This window comes from Ambystoma mexicanum, chromosome 10 (assembly GCF_040938575.1).
Source record: "Ambystoma mexicanum isolate Mex_15411 chromosome 10, UKY_AmexF1_1, whole genome shotgun sequence".
NCBI lineage: Eukaryota > Metazoa > Chordata > Amphibia > Caudata > Ambystomatidae > Ambystoma > Ambystoma mexicanum.
In genome coordinates, this window is record NC_090932.1 from 533,956,839 (window position 1) to 533,972,350 (window position 15,512).

Consider the following 15,512-nt stretch of genomic DNA (forward strand, 5'->3'; position numbering starts at 1 on the left):
ATCACTGGTACACCAAACGCCCTGGCAAGACGAAATATATAGTGTTTTTGGCCTTCTGGGCAACCCACAGATTTGGGTCTGGGGTGTCGAAGCCACTAAGGAAAACAGGGAAGCCCATGCATTTCTGAAAAGACACCTTTGGGAATCCAAAGAGTTCTCACTTGCTTGTGTCGCGCTACAATTTATTACCCAGAATGCCCAGCAAAATCTAAAATGTAGGGACAAAGCACAATTTTGAGACATTTGTGACCAGGAAACCACCGAAACACATGGGCAGCAACACATGCCCTACCTTCCCACATTCCCCTAAGTGTCCCGATGAAGACGGTACCTCACATGTGTGGGTGCACTGACCTGGGTGCAAAGGGAAAAGGCGGAAGGGGAAGACACCAGTAGAAATCCAAAGAGGTCTCACTTGCGTGTGTCACACTACAATTTATTACCCAGAATGCCCAGCAAAGCCCAAAATGTAGGGAAAAAATATAATTTTGAGGCATTTGCGACCAGGAAAGCACCAACACATGCGGGCAGCAACACATGTCCTACAACAAATGGACACCATTCCCACAGGCGTCACAATGAAAACGGTATCTCACATGTGTGGGTGCTTTGACCTTGTGGGCAAAGGGAAAAGCCTAACCCACTGCTTCAGCAAACGCTTTGGGGTGACGAAATGTATAGTCTATTTGGCCTTTTGGACAATCTAAACATTTGGGCTTGGGGTGTCGCAGCCACCAAGGAAATCGGGGACCCCCATGCATTTCTGAAAAGAAGACACCCGTGGGAATCCAAAGAGGTCTCACTTGCGTGTGTCATGCTACAATGTATTACCCGGAATGCCCAGCAAAGTCCAAAATATAGGCCAGTGAAGCACGCATGCAACAACACATGTCTACTTTCCTCTGTTCCCAAAGGTGTCCCAATGAAAACGGTACCTCACATGTATGGGTGCACTGACCTGGGCGCAAAGGGAAAAGGCTAAACCACCGGTATGCCAAATGTATTGGGGAATACCGGATTGTGGCCAACCCACACATTTGGTTCTGGCGTGTCACAGCCACCAAGAAAAACAAGGAAACCCATGCATTTCTGAAAAGAAGACACCCGTGGGAATCCAAAGAGGTCTCACTTGTGTTTGTTGTGCCACAGTTAATTACCCAGAATTCCCCGCAAAATCTAAAATGTAGGGAAAAAAACACAATTTTGAGACATTTTTGACCAGGAAACCTTTGAAACACATGGGTAACAGCACATGTCCTACCGTCTCACCTTCCCACAGGTGTCCCGTTGAAGACGGTACCTCACATGTGTGGGTGCACTGACCTGAGTGCTAAGGGAAAAGGCTACACCACTGGTACACCAAACGCCCTGGGGAGGCAAAATGTATAGGCTTTTTGGTCTTGTTCACACATTTGTCCCTGTGGTGTTGCAGTCACCAAGGAAAATGGGGAACCCCCAAGAATTTCTGAAAAGAAGACAACGACATTTGCGATCAAGAAACCACAGAAACACGTGGACAACAACACATGTCCTACCTTCCCACGTTCGCACTAGTGTCCCAATGACAATGGTACTTCACATTATATGTGTGTACTGACCTTGGCACAAATGGAAAAGCCTAAATCGCTGGTACACCAAACGCCCCGGCAAGACGAAATGTATAGTGTTTCTGGACAACCCACCGATTTGGGTCTGGGGTGGCGCAGCCATTAAGGAAAACAGGGAACCGCATGCGTTTCTGAAAAGAAGGCACCTTTGGCAATCCAAAGCGGTCTCGCTTGTGTTGCGCTACAATTTATAACCCAGAATGGCCTGCAAAGTCCAAAATGCACTTTAAAACAAAAATTGGAGACATTTGCAACATGGAAAACACTGAAACACATGGGCAACAACACATGTCCTACCTTCCCACGTTCCCTCAGGTTTCCCAATAAAAACGGTGCCTCAGATGTGAGGGTTCACTGACCTGTGGGCAAAGGTAAAAGGCTAAACCACTGGCACACCAAACTCACTGGCAAGATGAAATGTATCGTCTTTTGGCCTTCTGGATAACCCACAGATTTGGGCTTGTCACAGCCACCAACGAAAACAGGGAGCAGCATGCATTTCTGAAAAGAAGACACCCTTGGGAATTGAAAGAGGTCTCACTTGCATGTGTCACGCTACAATTTATTACAGAGAAGGCCCAGCAAAGTCCAAAATGTAGGGAGGAAAACACAATTTCCTAGGGAGGGCTAATGTGTAGTGTTTTTGGCTTAGTGGACATCCCACACATTTGGGTCTGGGGTATCGCAGCCATCAAAGAAAACAGGGAAACCCATGCATCTCTAAAAAAAGAAGATACCCGTGGGAATCGAAAGAGGTTTCAATTGCATGTGTCACGCTACAATTTATTACCCAGAATGACTAGCAAATTCTAAAATGTATTTTTTTAAAAAAAAACAATTTTGAGACGGTTGCGACCAGGAAACCACTGAAACACGCCAGTAACAACACATTTCCTACCTTCCCACAGGTGTTCTGATGAAACTGGAACTTCACATGTGTGGGTGGACTGATCTGGGGTGCAAATGGAAAAGGCTAAACCAGTGGTACACCAGACTCGCTGGCAAAACGAAATATATATTCTTCTTGGCATTCTGGACCACCCAGAGTTTGGGCTTGGGGTTTCGCAGCCACCAAGGAAAACAGGGAACCCCATGCATTGCTGAAAAGAAGACACCCGTGGGAATCCAATCTTACTCGTTTGCGCCGTGCGACTATGTATTACCCAGAATGCCCAGTCCAAAATGTAATGGAAAAAACACCATTTTTAGACATTTGCATCCAGGAAACCACTGAAACACGTGGGCAACAACACATGTCCTACCTTCCCATGTTTCCATAGATGTCGCAATGAAAACGGTACCTCATGTTTGGGTGCACTGACCTTGGCGTGAAGGGAAAAGACTACAATACTGGTACACCAAATGTCCTGGGGTGACGAAATGTATAATGTTTTTGGCCTTGTGCACAACCCACAGATTTGGGCCTGGGGTATCGCAGCCACCAATGAAAACAGGGAACCCCATGCATTTCTGAAAAGGAAAAGGAAACACCAATGTATTCACCATTATGCCCAGCAAAGTAAAAAAAATGGAGGGACAAAACATAATTTTGAGACAATTGAGACCAGGAAACCACTAAAACACACGAGCAAGAACACATGTCCTATCTTCCCACGTTTCCACAGGTGTCCATATGAAAACGCTACCTCACATATGTGGGTTCACTGACCTGGGCACAACGGCAAAAGGCTAAACCACTGGTACACCAAACGCCATGGGAAGACAAAACCCAGACTTCTGGAAAACACACATATTTGGGCTCAGGTTGTCGCAACAAGGGGTAAAACAGGGAACACCATGCATTTCTGAAAAGAAGACACCCGTCTGAATTCAAAGAGGCATTGCTTGCATGAATCGTTCTAGTAATTCTTACCCAGAATGCACTGCACAGTTGTAAATGTGACAGAAAAATACCCTATTTGCACACATTTCTCACTGGGAAATGACCGAAAAGCTTGCAAAACAGCACATGTCCCACCTTCCCATGTCCACACAGATGTCCCGATGAAAACCAGACCTCACTTGCATGGGTGCACTTACCTGAGCATAAAAGAAAAAGTGTTGACCGCCATTAGCCTCTGGGGCCCGAAACATCACAGACTCTCCCTAAGGGTGCTGTTCCTGCCATATAGTGAATGTGGTACACAACTACCTCGGTCAGAACTTTATTATCTTGCAGCCCAACTAAGTTCTGTCTCAAAATGCTTGTCCGATGACCTCACCTCTGCGTCAATACTGCATCAGCACTTGGTCTCACCGGCTCGCCTCAAAGAAATCCTATGGCGTCCGACCAGCTGCATGAACGTCCTACCACTACTCGTGGTTCTAGACAGAAAAATCTGGTCCGTGCATTAAAGCTGCTTCATGTGCGTCACCCCTTCTGACCTAACGCTCTGATAGTGGCAGATGCATGTAAAACCAGGGAAGATCTGGCATTTCTCCGGCACTCGGAGGTATGGGGTGTCTCCACATGGGGCGACATGTATGAGGGCGGGACGTTCAGGGACTTAGATAATCTAACTCAACAGACGGGCTGCCTAAGAGACAATTCCTGGGATACATGAAAGTAAAAGGAGTTGCGAATGGCAGATAGCAGGGATGGCTAGCTGAGCCTGAGGAGACAGAGCTTCTGGCCTTAATGTACATGCTTGAAGACTGCTGGAGACCTGTAACCAGACTGTACAGTTGCTTACTAAGAGGGTCAAATTCCCAAAACCTAAACCTGAACACACTATGGGAATCAGACATACGTGCTACTATTACTGAGCACGAATGGGAACTTGTACTTCATTTCCCTAAGCATGTCTCCCGGAATGCCAGATTTAGGCTGCTCCAGATTAATGTACTCCATCGCACGTGCATGACCCACAGCAGAGTGTCCAAGTTTAACAAAAATAAATGTTCATCCTGCCCATGGTGCCACCTTGATGATGCAAACCTAATTCACATGTTCTGTAAATGTTCAAAAGTACAACTTTTCTGGTCCTGTGTGGAACAGGCTTGCAGGTCGGCTGGTATCACTAGATATAACTGGAGCCCATTGGAATGCTTGCTTGGGGCATATTCTAGGAAGAGGGAACTCAGACATATCACCAGGTTCATGGATCTAGCTTGTATCTTTGCTAAACGCTGCATTGCCATGTCCTGGAAACAAACAGGGGCCCACAATACAAACTTTGTTATCTTGAACTTGATACTTGGTGCGACGCAGTGACAAAAGCATAGGCTGGGTCATTACAAGGCCTGGACGAACCCTAGGCAGAAACCTACTTGTCTTGGAAAGCACTTGTTTTTACCATGTTCCATCCCTCCTATGATAAACTCCCATGAACCTGCACTGAATGTCATATTACTCTTAACTGTCAAGAATGTGAACAACCTCCGCCCCCTACTGAGCCCCTACCTGCACTATTGATTCTGACCCCTTTATCGCCCATCCATGTGTGCCCACGCTGCTACCCCCAATGCCGATTACCCCATTGCACCCTGTATAAGAGCCTAGTTGTTAAGCACAGAGAGTTTGATTTTTGTTTGTTTTTGCTTTTTCTTGTTCATCTCCTTGGTACACTACACACTAACTGGTTGCTTAGCAGTCTCTGCTTCATAGGTACATTGCTCCTGTTATTTGCTGATGTGACCTAATGATGCGTTGTTATTTAACGCTAAATGCCAATAAACAAATTTAAAATACAAATTATTGCAGAGGGCCTGATGTAACAAACAAAACACAAAGGTTTCTTTCTCTTTCTCAGGTTTTCACATTTGCAAGTTTCCACAATGTTCACAATTTGGTCTCCCTCGTCCGGGCTCGGACCATGGATCCCGCTCCTTCGGGCTCAGACCCCTTTTTCACAATTTTCACAATTTGGTCTCCCTTGTTCGGGCTCGGACCATTGATCCACCTTTATTCGGGCTCGGATCCCTCTCGATATGGAGATCAAAGACTTTCGAATGTGCAATGGGTTTTGCTTGAACCTCTTTGATTCACTTCACACAATTATTCTTATAAATCTTATACTTTTGTTTCTCTTGGCAAGATACCTTACAGCTGCTGCTGCTCCTCCCCGCCTTGGTCAGTTATGCGGGAGAGCCTTCGGTATCTCCGACACACAATGCAGGATTCTTCAGTTTGGTTTCCTGCCCTTACGCTTTATGCCTCAAAGGTTTCTTGAAAGTAACAGCGTCTTGCCGGAAAGGTCAAGGGTACTTTCCTTGGTTTGCTGTCTTTCTACCCTCGTTCAGCTGCTGACTCGAAACTGCTGTTCCTTCGTGGGCTTTGCCTCAATCAGAGTGTGCTCTCGTGCTCCGAACTTTTATCCATGTGGGGAAGTTTAATGGAAGTATGGTGTGAGTGATTGCCAGTAATTGCCGGACCTTACCTGACCATAGCAATGGGACATGACGGGTACACGGTTCGGTGTGAGTGTATTTTCTCCCGGAACGGGCTGTCCATGAGAAAGTGTTTGTGCAGGAAAGGGGGGTAGGGGTTTGAGTTTCCAAATATCGAGTAGGGTGGGGTAAAGGTGTTAAAGGGAGGGGGATACTGCATCTCACCATACAGTGTCCCACTCCCACGAGACCCCTCACCCAGGGGATCCTCCCGCACTGGTTGAACCCCAGCAACTGGATCCAAAAGCGATGGCTGTGTCCTGGCAACCTGGATGACAGAACCCTGGGGACTAGTCGGTGAGACACCTTCTGGTTTCTCACACCTCCCATGGATTTGCGGCATAAGTCAATGCACCAGTTTAGCAAGGAATTGTTTTTGTCGATATTGTTATTTGATAATGGAGAGCTGGCTGCGTTTAGAGTGTGCCTTGCGTCTACAGTGTGCCCATCACAGTTGTAACCAGTGTGAAAAAACATGTAATCTTGTTTTTTGCAGTTGTGCTAGCTCCATAAATCCGGCCTACTATGCTATTAGCTACAGTAGCAACCCCCTGTGGAGTTTTTATATTAACAAACTTAGTTGTCTTCCTTGTGGCACATGTAATAATTTTAATTTGATGTGAATGTACCATATAACGTTTGAACTCACTCCTGAGGGAATAGGCTTGTGGTAGTGGCAGTTTTCCCAATGACTGGTTTCCATTTTTGGCAAATTCATTTCAAAGCACTATCTTCTGAATGGAAGGTGTTTTGTAATACGTATTTTGCTGTGCAATTAACGGGCGGTTATGGAGTGTTTTCAGGATCAAACAAATGGATAACAATCGATTATACAGTAGTTTGAAACTCAAACAAATGGTTGGAAAAAAGCGTGGTTCACTTAGTGCCAGGGATGTCATTTAGGGGTCGCCAGAGGTCGCAACTGCAACCTCTGAGGTCTCCCTCGTGACCTCTGTGGTCACCCTTGCAACCTCTGAAAAAAAAGTTTTGGTTTTTTTGTAATGCAAACTCATGGGCTGTGGCTAGCCCCATGCGGCTCTTTGCTTGTGGAGTGGCTGGCTTTCTTGTTCTGGCCCCTTAAAAAAAAGAAGAAAAATAAGAACAGGAGTGCCACAAGTCTAACACTTTCAGCACTGACCCTAAATAAGAAAGAATAGGAATGCCAAATAATGCGTCTTTCTGGAATTCTATACAATAATTGCTAGACTCATTAAAGTTTTTTTTCAGGCATACTTTAGGGGGTGAGTCACTGATTTAGTCTGTTCTTAAACGCCTCAACTCGATCTTTCATCCTTCTAAGGTCGATAAATGAGTACCAACACAGGTTGGGTGATATTGGGTGTATATTTTTTCTATATAAAGCACTTAAGCATAAGTGCTATATAATAACACATCATTATCATTTGGTCATGGAAGTCTGCTTGCATTCACAGTAATTTGGTAATATGGGCCTATACATACTGATCTTAACGATACATATGGCGATGCATTCTGGTATGAAATGTACATCACATTATAGTAATATCGTAACCATATTTTTCGTAGTGTACAATGCTATGTGATGCCACTTCCTTCCCGCGATATCACTTCGGGGTGGGGTCAAATTACATCACTTCCTGTGATGTCATCAGGGGGTCAAGGGTCGTGTGATGTCACTTCCGGTACCCCTGGCATTTTGGTGAAATGACGTTCCTGATTAGTGCTGCAAACGACCACACTTTTGCAAAGTTACCGAGGCACCAACAGACAGCTCTTGCTGCCACAATGCAGTAATCCTGTCTTTCCTAAGAATTAAGGTGCCCCTCCAGCTCTGCCTTCCTTTGCATAGATCAGTGTAAAAGGCTCAGGCTGAACGAAGTGCAAAAGGAGCATTGTGTCGGGCATTAGCAAACTCTTCACTTGATGTTCTTGAGCCCTGACTCAAGGACTACGAAGGGAGAATGGGAAGGGCTTCATTGCTCTAGTTCTCTTGATGTTCTTCCTTTTTGCCTCTGGAAAGTGTGAGGAGCTGAACATAATGGGTATATCCTCATGGCTGCCTAACTCTGGGGTCCCCTCTGCATCAGCAAGGGTGTACTGTTCACAGATTAGTTGGGCATTGAAGTCTACTTTCCACGACCTGAATTTCTCAACCCTCAGTTTAAAAAGAAGGACATTAACCATTCCCCTATAGTCGGCATCTATACAAGTTGTGACAAACCTGAAGGTATTCTCACTTCTGGACCCCTTGGCCTTTCCCTGGCCACTTGCATACAGGATCCATCGCTATTGGATCCTGACCATGGGGGCGGAGAAGCTAGGGAGGATCACCTAGGTGGAGGGTCCTTGGGGAATAGAAGTGGGGTCACCTTGGGCGAGACATGGTATTCCCCTTTTCCTGTACGTGAACAACCCAGCCTGAACCTGTAGGCCCTTTAAGCAAAGTAGCACTGTATGGGATGGATGGGGATGCAGATTTTACTCTTACACCAATAATAGGACCAACTCAGGAAGTTGGCAAAACATACCTGTTTTATTTGCAATTATCTAAAACAGAGAGTATGATGAACATCAATGGACGTTCGCTCAAATCTCTTTCAAGAGTTCTCAAAGCATTTCATAAAAAATAACATTTATATAGCAAAAATTTGTCATCACTGACGTCATACTATGTGTCAAAATGATTAAACCTACTTGTGGTTGTGATAGGCTTAAGGGGAACATCTAGGAATACTTTCATGAGGGATAGGATTGTGATTGGGTCTCTAAGGTCAGGTGACAGCTATGCCCACCCCTAGTGCAAGTCATCTTACGAGTCATAAAATACACGTTTCATTGGGTCTCAAACTATAAGGCTCTTCGCTACGTGGCCCTTTGATTGCTTGGCACGTTTGTACCCTTCTGGAATATTCCACTTGCTAGCAGCACACAAGCTGGTACCCCAGCTGCTGGAGGTTTTGGCTCGGTCATACCTCCCCACGCAATTAGCCCATCATCCATCATCAGTCCTGCTGTCTGCCATTCGAATTGTCTTTGAAGTCGGCCTTGCAAAGTATCACTGCGCCTGAGAATAGTAGGCAGTGTGAGCATGGTCTTATCTTCAAGTCTCATTGTAGCTTGCCCAAAGTCTATTTTTATCTTGACTTTTTGACAAGAGACAGTGTTTAAGCTCTTTCTTTCATATTTAACACTGTTAAATGAATAAAACTTGGCGCTTCTAGTGTTTTTCCATTACACCTCAACAGGAGCTTGCCTCGCTTCTCACGTTCATTGTATCTTCTCAAATAGATAATCAGTTTCTTGGCTGCCCCAACCCTTGACACTGGGCCAGACAAGTGTTCTTGAATCTTCCCTCATCAGCTGTTTTCTTCTACTGCGTCACACTTTTAGCCCTTCTGTTCATGGGGTCCTAGTCTGCTTAAAACACGACCTGGAACATCCAGATTCTATACATACATATGTATGTATATATATATATATATATATATATATATTTATTGGCGGGACTGCCTGCACTCTATTCACTACGTATACCCATCCTTCATGATTACTTAGTCTACTTGCGTTACAGTTACAGCATCTGTACAGTTATAAAGCGATTTGCATTTTCTTCAGGGCTCATTGCATGTGCAAACTTCATTTCCGCACGTGAAATGTGAGGATTTTATAAGGTGTATATACTTTCTTTATTAGTATCTTTTCTTGGTGCGCCACCTCTGCTTCATGTGACATCAACATTCTTCTTTCATTTATTTTCACACTTCTTCTGGAACCTCCTTTAAGAGACAGTCATTTCTCCGCGGGGACATCATATAGGGCTTTCTCAATGGATATCTTGTTTCAAGGATTCTTCGCGGTATAGAGACCATTATTGGCGTCGTTCATGTCACAATTTCCAGCTTCCAGCATATAGGAAAATGGGTATGGGACTTCCGGTAGAGGCATTTGGCTCCTCCTCTACACTACCCCTCTGGTTGATTCATCGACCACTCTCCCATCAGTCTTCACATCTAGACATCCTCGTCTGGAAAAGTACTTCTTTGGAGTTCATATCTTCATTACTCCTTTCAGAGATCCTGTTGATTTGACATGTTCATCAACACTCCAGGTCATGTGACTACATTGTCCATTCGGGCTGCAGTAAATCCATCGTCCCACATACTTCTTTTGGTTTCTCGGACACAGGAACTTCGTTCCCTCAGGTGCTAGAAAGCTTGCTTCTATATATTTTCTGATTTCTTCATCTATCAACTCTTTGGGTCCAAACCAAGACTTGACATCGATCATGATCTTCATTCCTACTGCTTTTTTTGCTGTCTTCTTGCTCTGTGTGAATATTATTCTGATCACACAGAATCCAAACATGATCGTCGCCAATAATGCTCTGAGAAATTTGAAAATATTCGCCATCCATTGTGGAACTCACGAGAAGAGCGATGCAAACCAGCTGTCATCTGCAATATCTTCTACTTCGTCTTCCATTTTGATGTGCAGATTCGTCAGCATCGTTATGGCCTCTGTCAAGGTCTCATTCTCGTCCTTATGAGAAGGTATGAATGTGCAACATGATTCCCTGATTTTGGCACAAACACCTCCATCCATTGCTGTAATCATGTGCAGGACATATCTATTCTGAAGAGTCATCAGTCTTATGGCTCTCACTTCTTCCTTAACTGTGTTGAATCCCTTTATGGTAGTGTTGATCGTCTGCAGGAGTTCCCATCTGGTAATCTGTAACCATTTGGCATTCGCCATTGTCTGGATGCCTAGCATGAGGATTGTCGCGAATACTGCCAAAGTCTGACTAAACAACTTGTGTTCATACGGAATAGAATCGAAAGCTTCTATGGATTTAGCTGAAAAATAGTTCTCTCTCTTTGTTAGATAGAGAAATTCAACTGATCTCCTCTTTCGCAGGTGAGCATCTGCTTTGGGAACTCCCTAATGTTCAGGTCACTCTTTGGAATCACCAATGCTGGAACATGGACAATCACTATAGAACACAGCCCTCCCCAGTCCTTGGGCAACTTCATATATGCTCTGGTTCCGCAGGCCCAATAGTGGTCCATTATCACTACTGTTCCATCCTTCATTCCTGGTACATTGAAAATTCGGCTGCACTGCTGATTCATTCCAACCTTCCTTGTGGCATTGTTTCTGAAACACAAGGATGCATTTGCTAGAGGTACTAGTTGCAACGGTCCTCCTTTATCATCGGCCCATGTCAGCAACTTTGCAATGTTCGGCCATATCTGTATGCCAGACAATTGCTTCAGGTCGTCTGGTAAGTGCTCGCGCTTTACACACAATCAGGCCTTCCATCCATCCCTTAGGAGTAAGTACTGTTCCCTTGACATGAAGCTGACCTCTCTCCTTGCATCTTAGTAATTCTTCCGGGTCCTTTCCTTGACAATTGAGCTTTTTGTTTACTTCCCATCTGATTCCTGCTGCCTTCATGCCAGGCTGTTCATATCTTATCACACGATCTCTGGTGTGTGCTCTCTTTCTCTTATCTCTAAATCTTGCACATAATCATCTTCTTCTGGAGCTGTCTTCTCAGTCACACATACCAAGGATGCCATTCAACCCAGGAACTGACCTCTCGTATGGCAGAGTGCAGGGTGCGTCAGGCAATGAGCTTTCTGCACTGCTACTTCTATAGCTATGAATATCTTAAAATTCCCCATGGCATATGGTATGAGAGCACAAACATAGCAACTCTGCTTAGAGGTTCTTTCGCCCACCTTTTTCATGTGCCGATACCATGTTATTCCCCATTTTAGATACCCCTAAAAGATTTTATATAAAAGGAAAAAGCACTTAAAAATATTTGTTTGTTTTCAAGAGATCATTATTGATGTATTTTGGCAACATAGTCAGATGAATTGTTATGGTATATAGGGGGAAGTTATTTCTGCATGATCTGTGTACATGTTATAATGTGATTCAGAGTTTTTCTATGTTTTTTAATATGGAAGCAAATAAACAAAAATATATGTGTTGAAAATAAGGTTTATGTGTTGAGAGGTATAGTCTACTAAATAAGAAAGTAGCTGTACGATTTACCTGCCAGATGCCCATGAAGGGACTATAGAGAGGGGTAGTCGATCTGCTTATTCATAATCCTTTCTTCAATATTGTGTGATGTCTTATTCATTTAATTGTAATATTTTTCTTCTTCAACCACCACTGTTGATAGTAAATCACAAATGTGTGATAATTAAAAAAGGAACTTTGAAGGGAGACCCAAACCAATACAAATGAACGTATACTTATTAGTTATATTTAAGATGTAGGGTGAGAAATCAGTCCATCAATCCCACTAACATGTTTGGCGAAAGAGCCTATCTATTGCCTAGAATGCGAAACAAAAACCATACTCAATCTTATGATTTATCAGTGATACTCAGGCACTTTTTTGGTCCTTCACTGGTTTTCTTTTTTCGTTTCTGGTGCCCTGGAGATTATTTGGCCAAGGTGTATTACTTATGCTCAGTACATATCGGAATACCACCAGTTAACTTGCTTTGAGTTCCCAAGCAACAAATCTTGATAAACTATAAGATTGAGCATACGTTTTGTTTCACCTTGTAAGCAGTAGACAGGGTTTTTAGCTAAACTACTACTAAACTCCCTAATTATTCGGTAGCAGAAGAAGTGTAACAGCCTGGCTAGGTGCGCCAGTGGTGCAGAATGTAATGATATTATAGATGTCTAAGCAGGTAAATTTGTGTATGGTTTGTTCTGTGTTCCCCACTTGATAATACTCCTTTTTCTTTTTAGCAGTCAGTGGCTCTTGTAGATGATAATGAACCAGAGAATGCAGAGTCTGGGATAACCGTAACGCATTGCAACAGTCCAATGGCAAACCTGTAGCGTGTTGTGACATATCAGCAAATCACCTGAGCACTCACCCCACAAGCGAGGCATGGAAATAGAACAGAATGATGTATGGAGACTATTTCTGGCTGCAATTCCCATCTGGAGTCATGAACTAAAGGTCAAGGCCTCACCGTACGGTACTCGACACAAAGATCATGCAGCACCATGCCTACTTCAAAGAGAGTAGCCACAATCTTGGTTTACATTATTTCTGACTAAACTGGTTTGGATTTTGAGGGAAGAGGATGGTATGACGCTAAGAAAAATTCAAAATAAACTATGGTGAAAATAATTTCTCAAATAGGAATGAATGCCTTTGTCAGGTATAAGCTTTGCCACTCCATTCCTAGTAAGTAAATGAAGATATTGACATGTTCTTCCATTCAGATAAGTAACCGTACACTGAAGCATTTATTGAATACAAGGAAACAAAGGCTCTTGTGCCAGTTGCAAACTCTTTAAGTCGCAACATGCCCGTTTAATCAGTCTTTCACATTGCAGACTGCTTTACTTGTCAACAAGAAAGTTCACTTTTAATTCCTGTGCATGTATCCTTCTCTTCGGTTCAAGCATATCACTGCTGTTGTTTGATTGGGGGCATATAGTCGATGGCATTCTCCAAAGAATCAATGTGGGGGGAAGTGGACAAGATGTGGCGACCATAGGTTCCCTCCCCAGCTGAAATAATCCTTGGCGTTCTAATAATAAATATTGTGATTTCAACAAAATCATACTGTAATGAAACATTCCCTGCCTCTCCAAATACAGTGAGCAAAGCCAGAGAATATTCTAACCCACAAGAGAATGTTAGCATATGAGATCCCAACCCACATTTTCATGCCATGCTAGCACCGTCAGCCCCCTCGCAAAGTATCTGGACTAAAAGGCAGATTGTATCAAAGGTCCTGAATAGAAACTTGCAATTATTCTATTTGAATATTTTAATTTTGGCTCCAACAGATACAAGAAGACAAAATACCAATCATACTTACTGTGTTAAGATACTCCTTAGAAATAATGTGGCTGATTCTTAGTAGAAAATCCTGTAACTTTGTAGCTCCAGTGGAAGATAGCCCATTCTCCTTATAAGTCTGTCCCTTTTTGTGTAATGTAATCATTGTAGAGAGGTTGTTTCATGGGACCATGCATACTTTTTTCACTTCAATTCAGTTCCAGTTGCTACATGTTTGCAGACATTTTACACCCCCAACTAGTGTTACCTTACATGCAATGCCACTTTTTTTTAGAGATTCAGCTAGTAATTTAGAATCACATTTGTAGAAAATCTACATTATAACATTTGCTGAATCATTTTCCTTGTGTAGTAGTCATGTACTGTGTCTATATAAACACTACACAACATTCTTAAAACCTATCTCCCCACATTATGTTATACTCACTGAAAGCCCTGACCAATTCACTATTCCCCTGTAAGCTTGGCTTCAGTCTACTTCTGGGTCTTCCTCACTGCTCCTTTCTGGAATTTGACAAAGCCATTAGTTTGGCCTTTTGTTACCACCACTCCCCAAAGGCTGTCTACCCCTCATAACTATGTTGCTCAAATCACCTTCTCCTATGCCCATCATCTTGACTTCCAAGACCCCCACTATGTCTTTAACCATAATCACCCAACTGGCCTTAATATGGTTTTGATCATTACCACTACTTTGTTGGAACAATGAGTCCCAAGTGACCTTCTCCGTCAACATATTTAAACCTGCCCTCAAAAGCAACATCCACTGAATGGGATGCTCTCTTAATCACTAACAGTTATCAGTTTGGATCCCATGACTATCATCTCACTAAGCAACCTAAATGTTTGTGCTTAACATAATGTATATGTCTTCTCATCATTTGAAACCCCACTGCTGCACTTTAGTTATTGTATTCATGCTTCTTTAACGATTTTCTGTATAAACCATGTCCTAAAGCAGATGCAGGACCTTTCTGGAAGGGATGCTGAAGCCAGTTAAATAATCATCCAACCATTGGTAATGGAATTGGTGTAATTGTTCAAATTTAATTTAATTTGTTTTATATGATTACGCACTGCATGAGATGTGGGTGGATTTAACTCAAAGGTGTGAAATTGTCGCTCTCTGTCGAACTAGGTGAGACCTTGGAGATACTGTAAAGTTCCCTTCTGCTAGGATCCATCCACCAGTTATATCATCGGTATGGCCTGAGAACAAGGCTTAATTTTGGAAGTGTAGCGAGATGAACTATGAAGTACCCTTCAATCCATTTAAAAATAAAATGATTTGAAAAAAAAAACTTGAATTAATTAAATAAACAAGTGAGATGTCTTAGCTGCAAGTACTGTGAAAGGGAAACCATGACATGGCTGGATGTGCTGAGGTGTGAGTGAAACAAAGCATAATCACAAATGAAGAATGCAAGAACATGGGGGAAAAAGCACTCAAAAACATTTCACGTGGGGAAAGACAACACACCTTTTCAAAAGGTATAATGCAGCCAAACCTGAAGAAGCAATCCATTGCAGGAAGTACCTCAGAACATAAGTTCTGCAACATAGTAATTAAGTCTTGAACCAACTGACACCACTAAAACCTATTTCAGTGGGCTTTGGGATAACCTTCATTAGAAAATCCTGTCACCTGAATCCTGTGTACAGAAAAAGGCTACATTACCTTA

At 43.2% G+C, this 15,512-nt stretch overlaps 1 protein-coding gene across 2 annotated transcripts in view; it reads left to right on the forward strand.

Moving 5' to 3' along the window:
- The window catches only part of ANO7 (anoctamin 7), a 1,967,083-nt gene extending 1,951,979 nt beyond the window's left edge, over positions 1 to 15,104 (forward strand). For both annotated transcript variants that reach the window (XM_069618104.1, XM_069618105.1), the window contains one exon: positions 12,759 to 15,104. In XM_069618104.1, coding sequence (XP_069474205.1) covers positions 12,759 to 12,851 — 93 coding nt within the window. In that variant the 3' untranslated portion in view covers positions 12,852 to 15,104. The remainder of the gene's footprint in view (positions 1 to 12,758) is intronic.
- Positions 15,105 to 15,512: the final 408 nt, after the last annotated feature.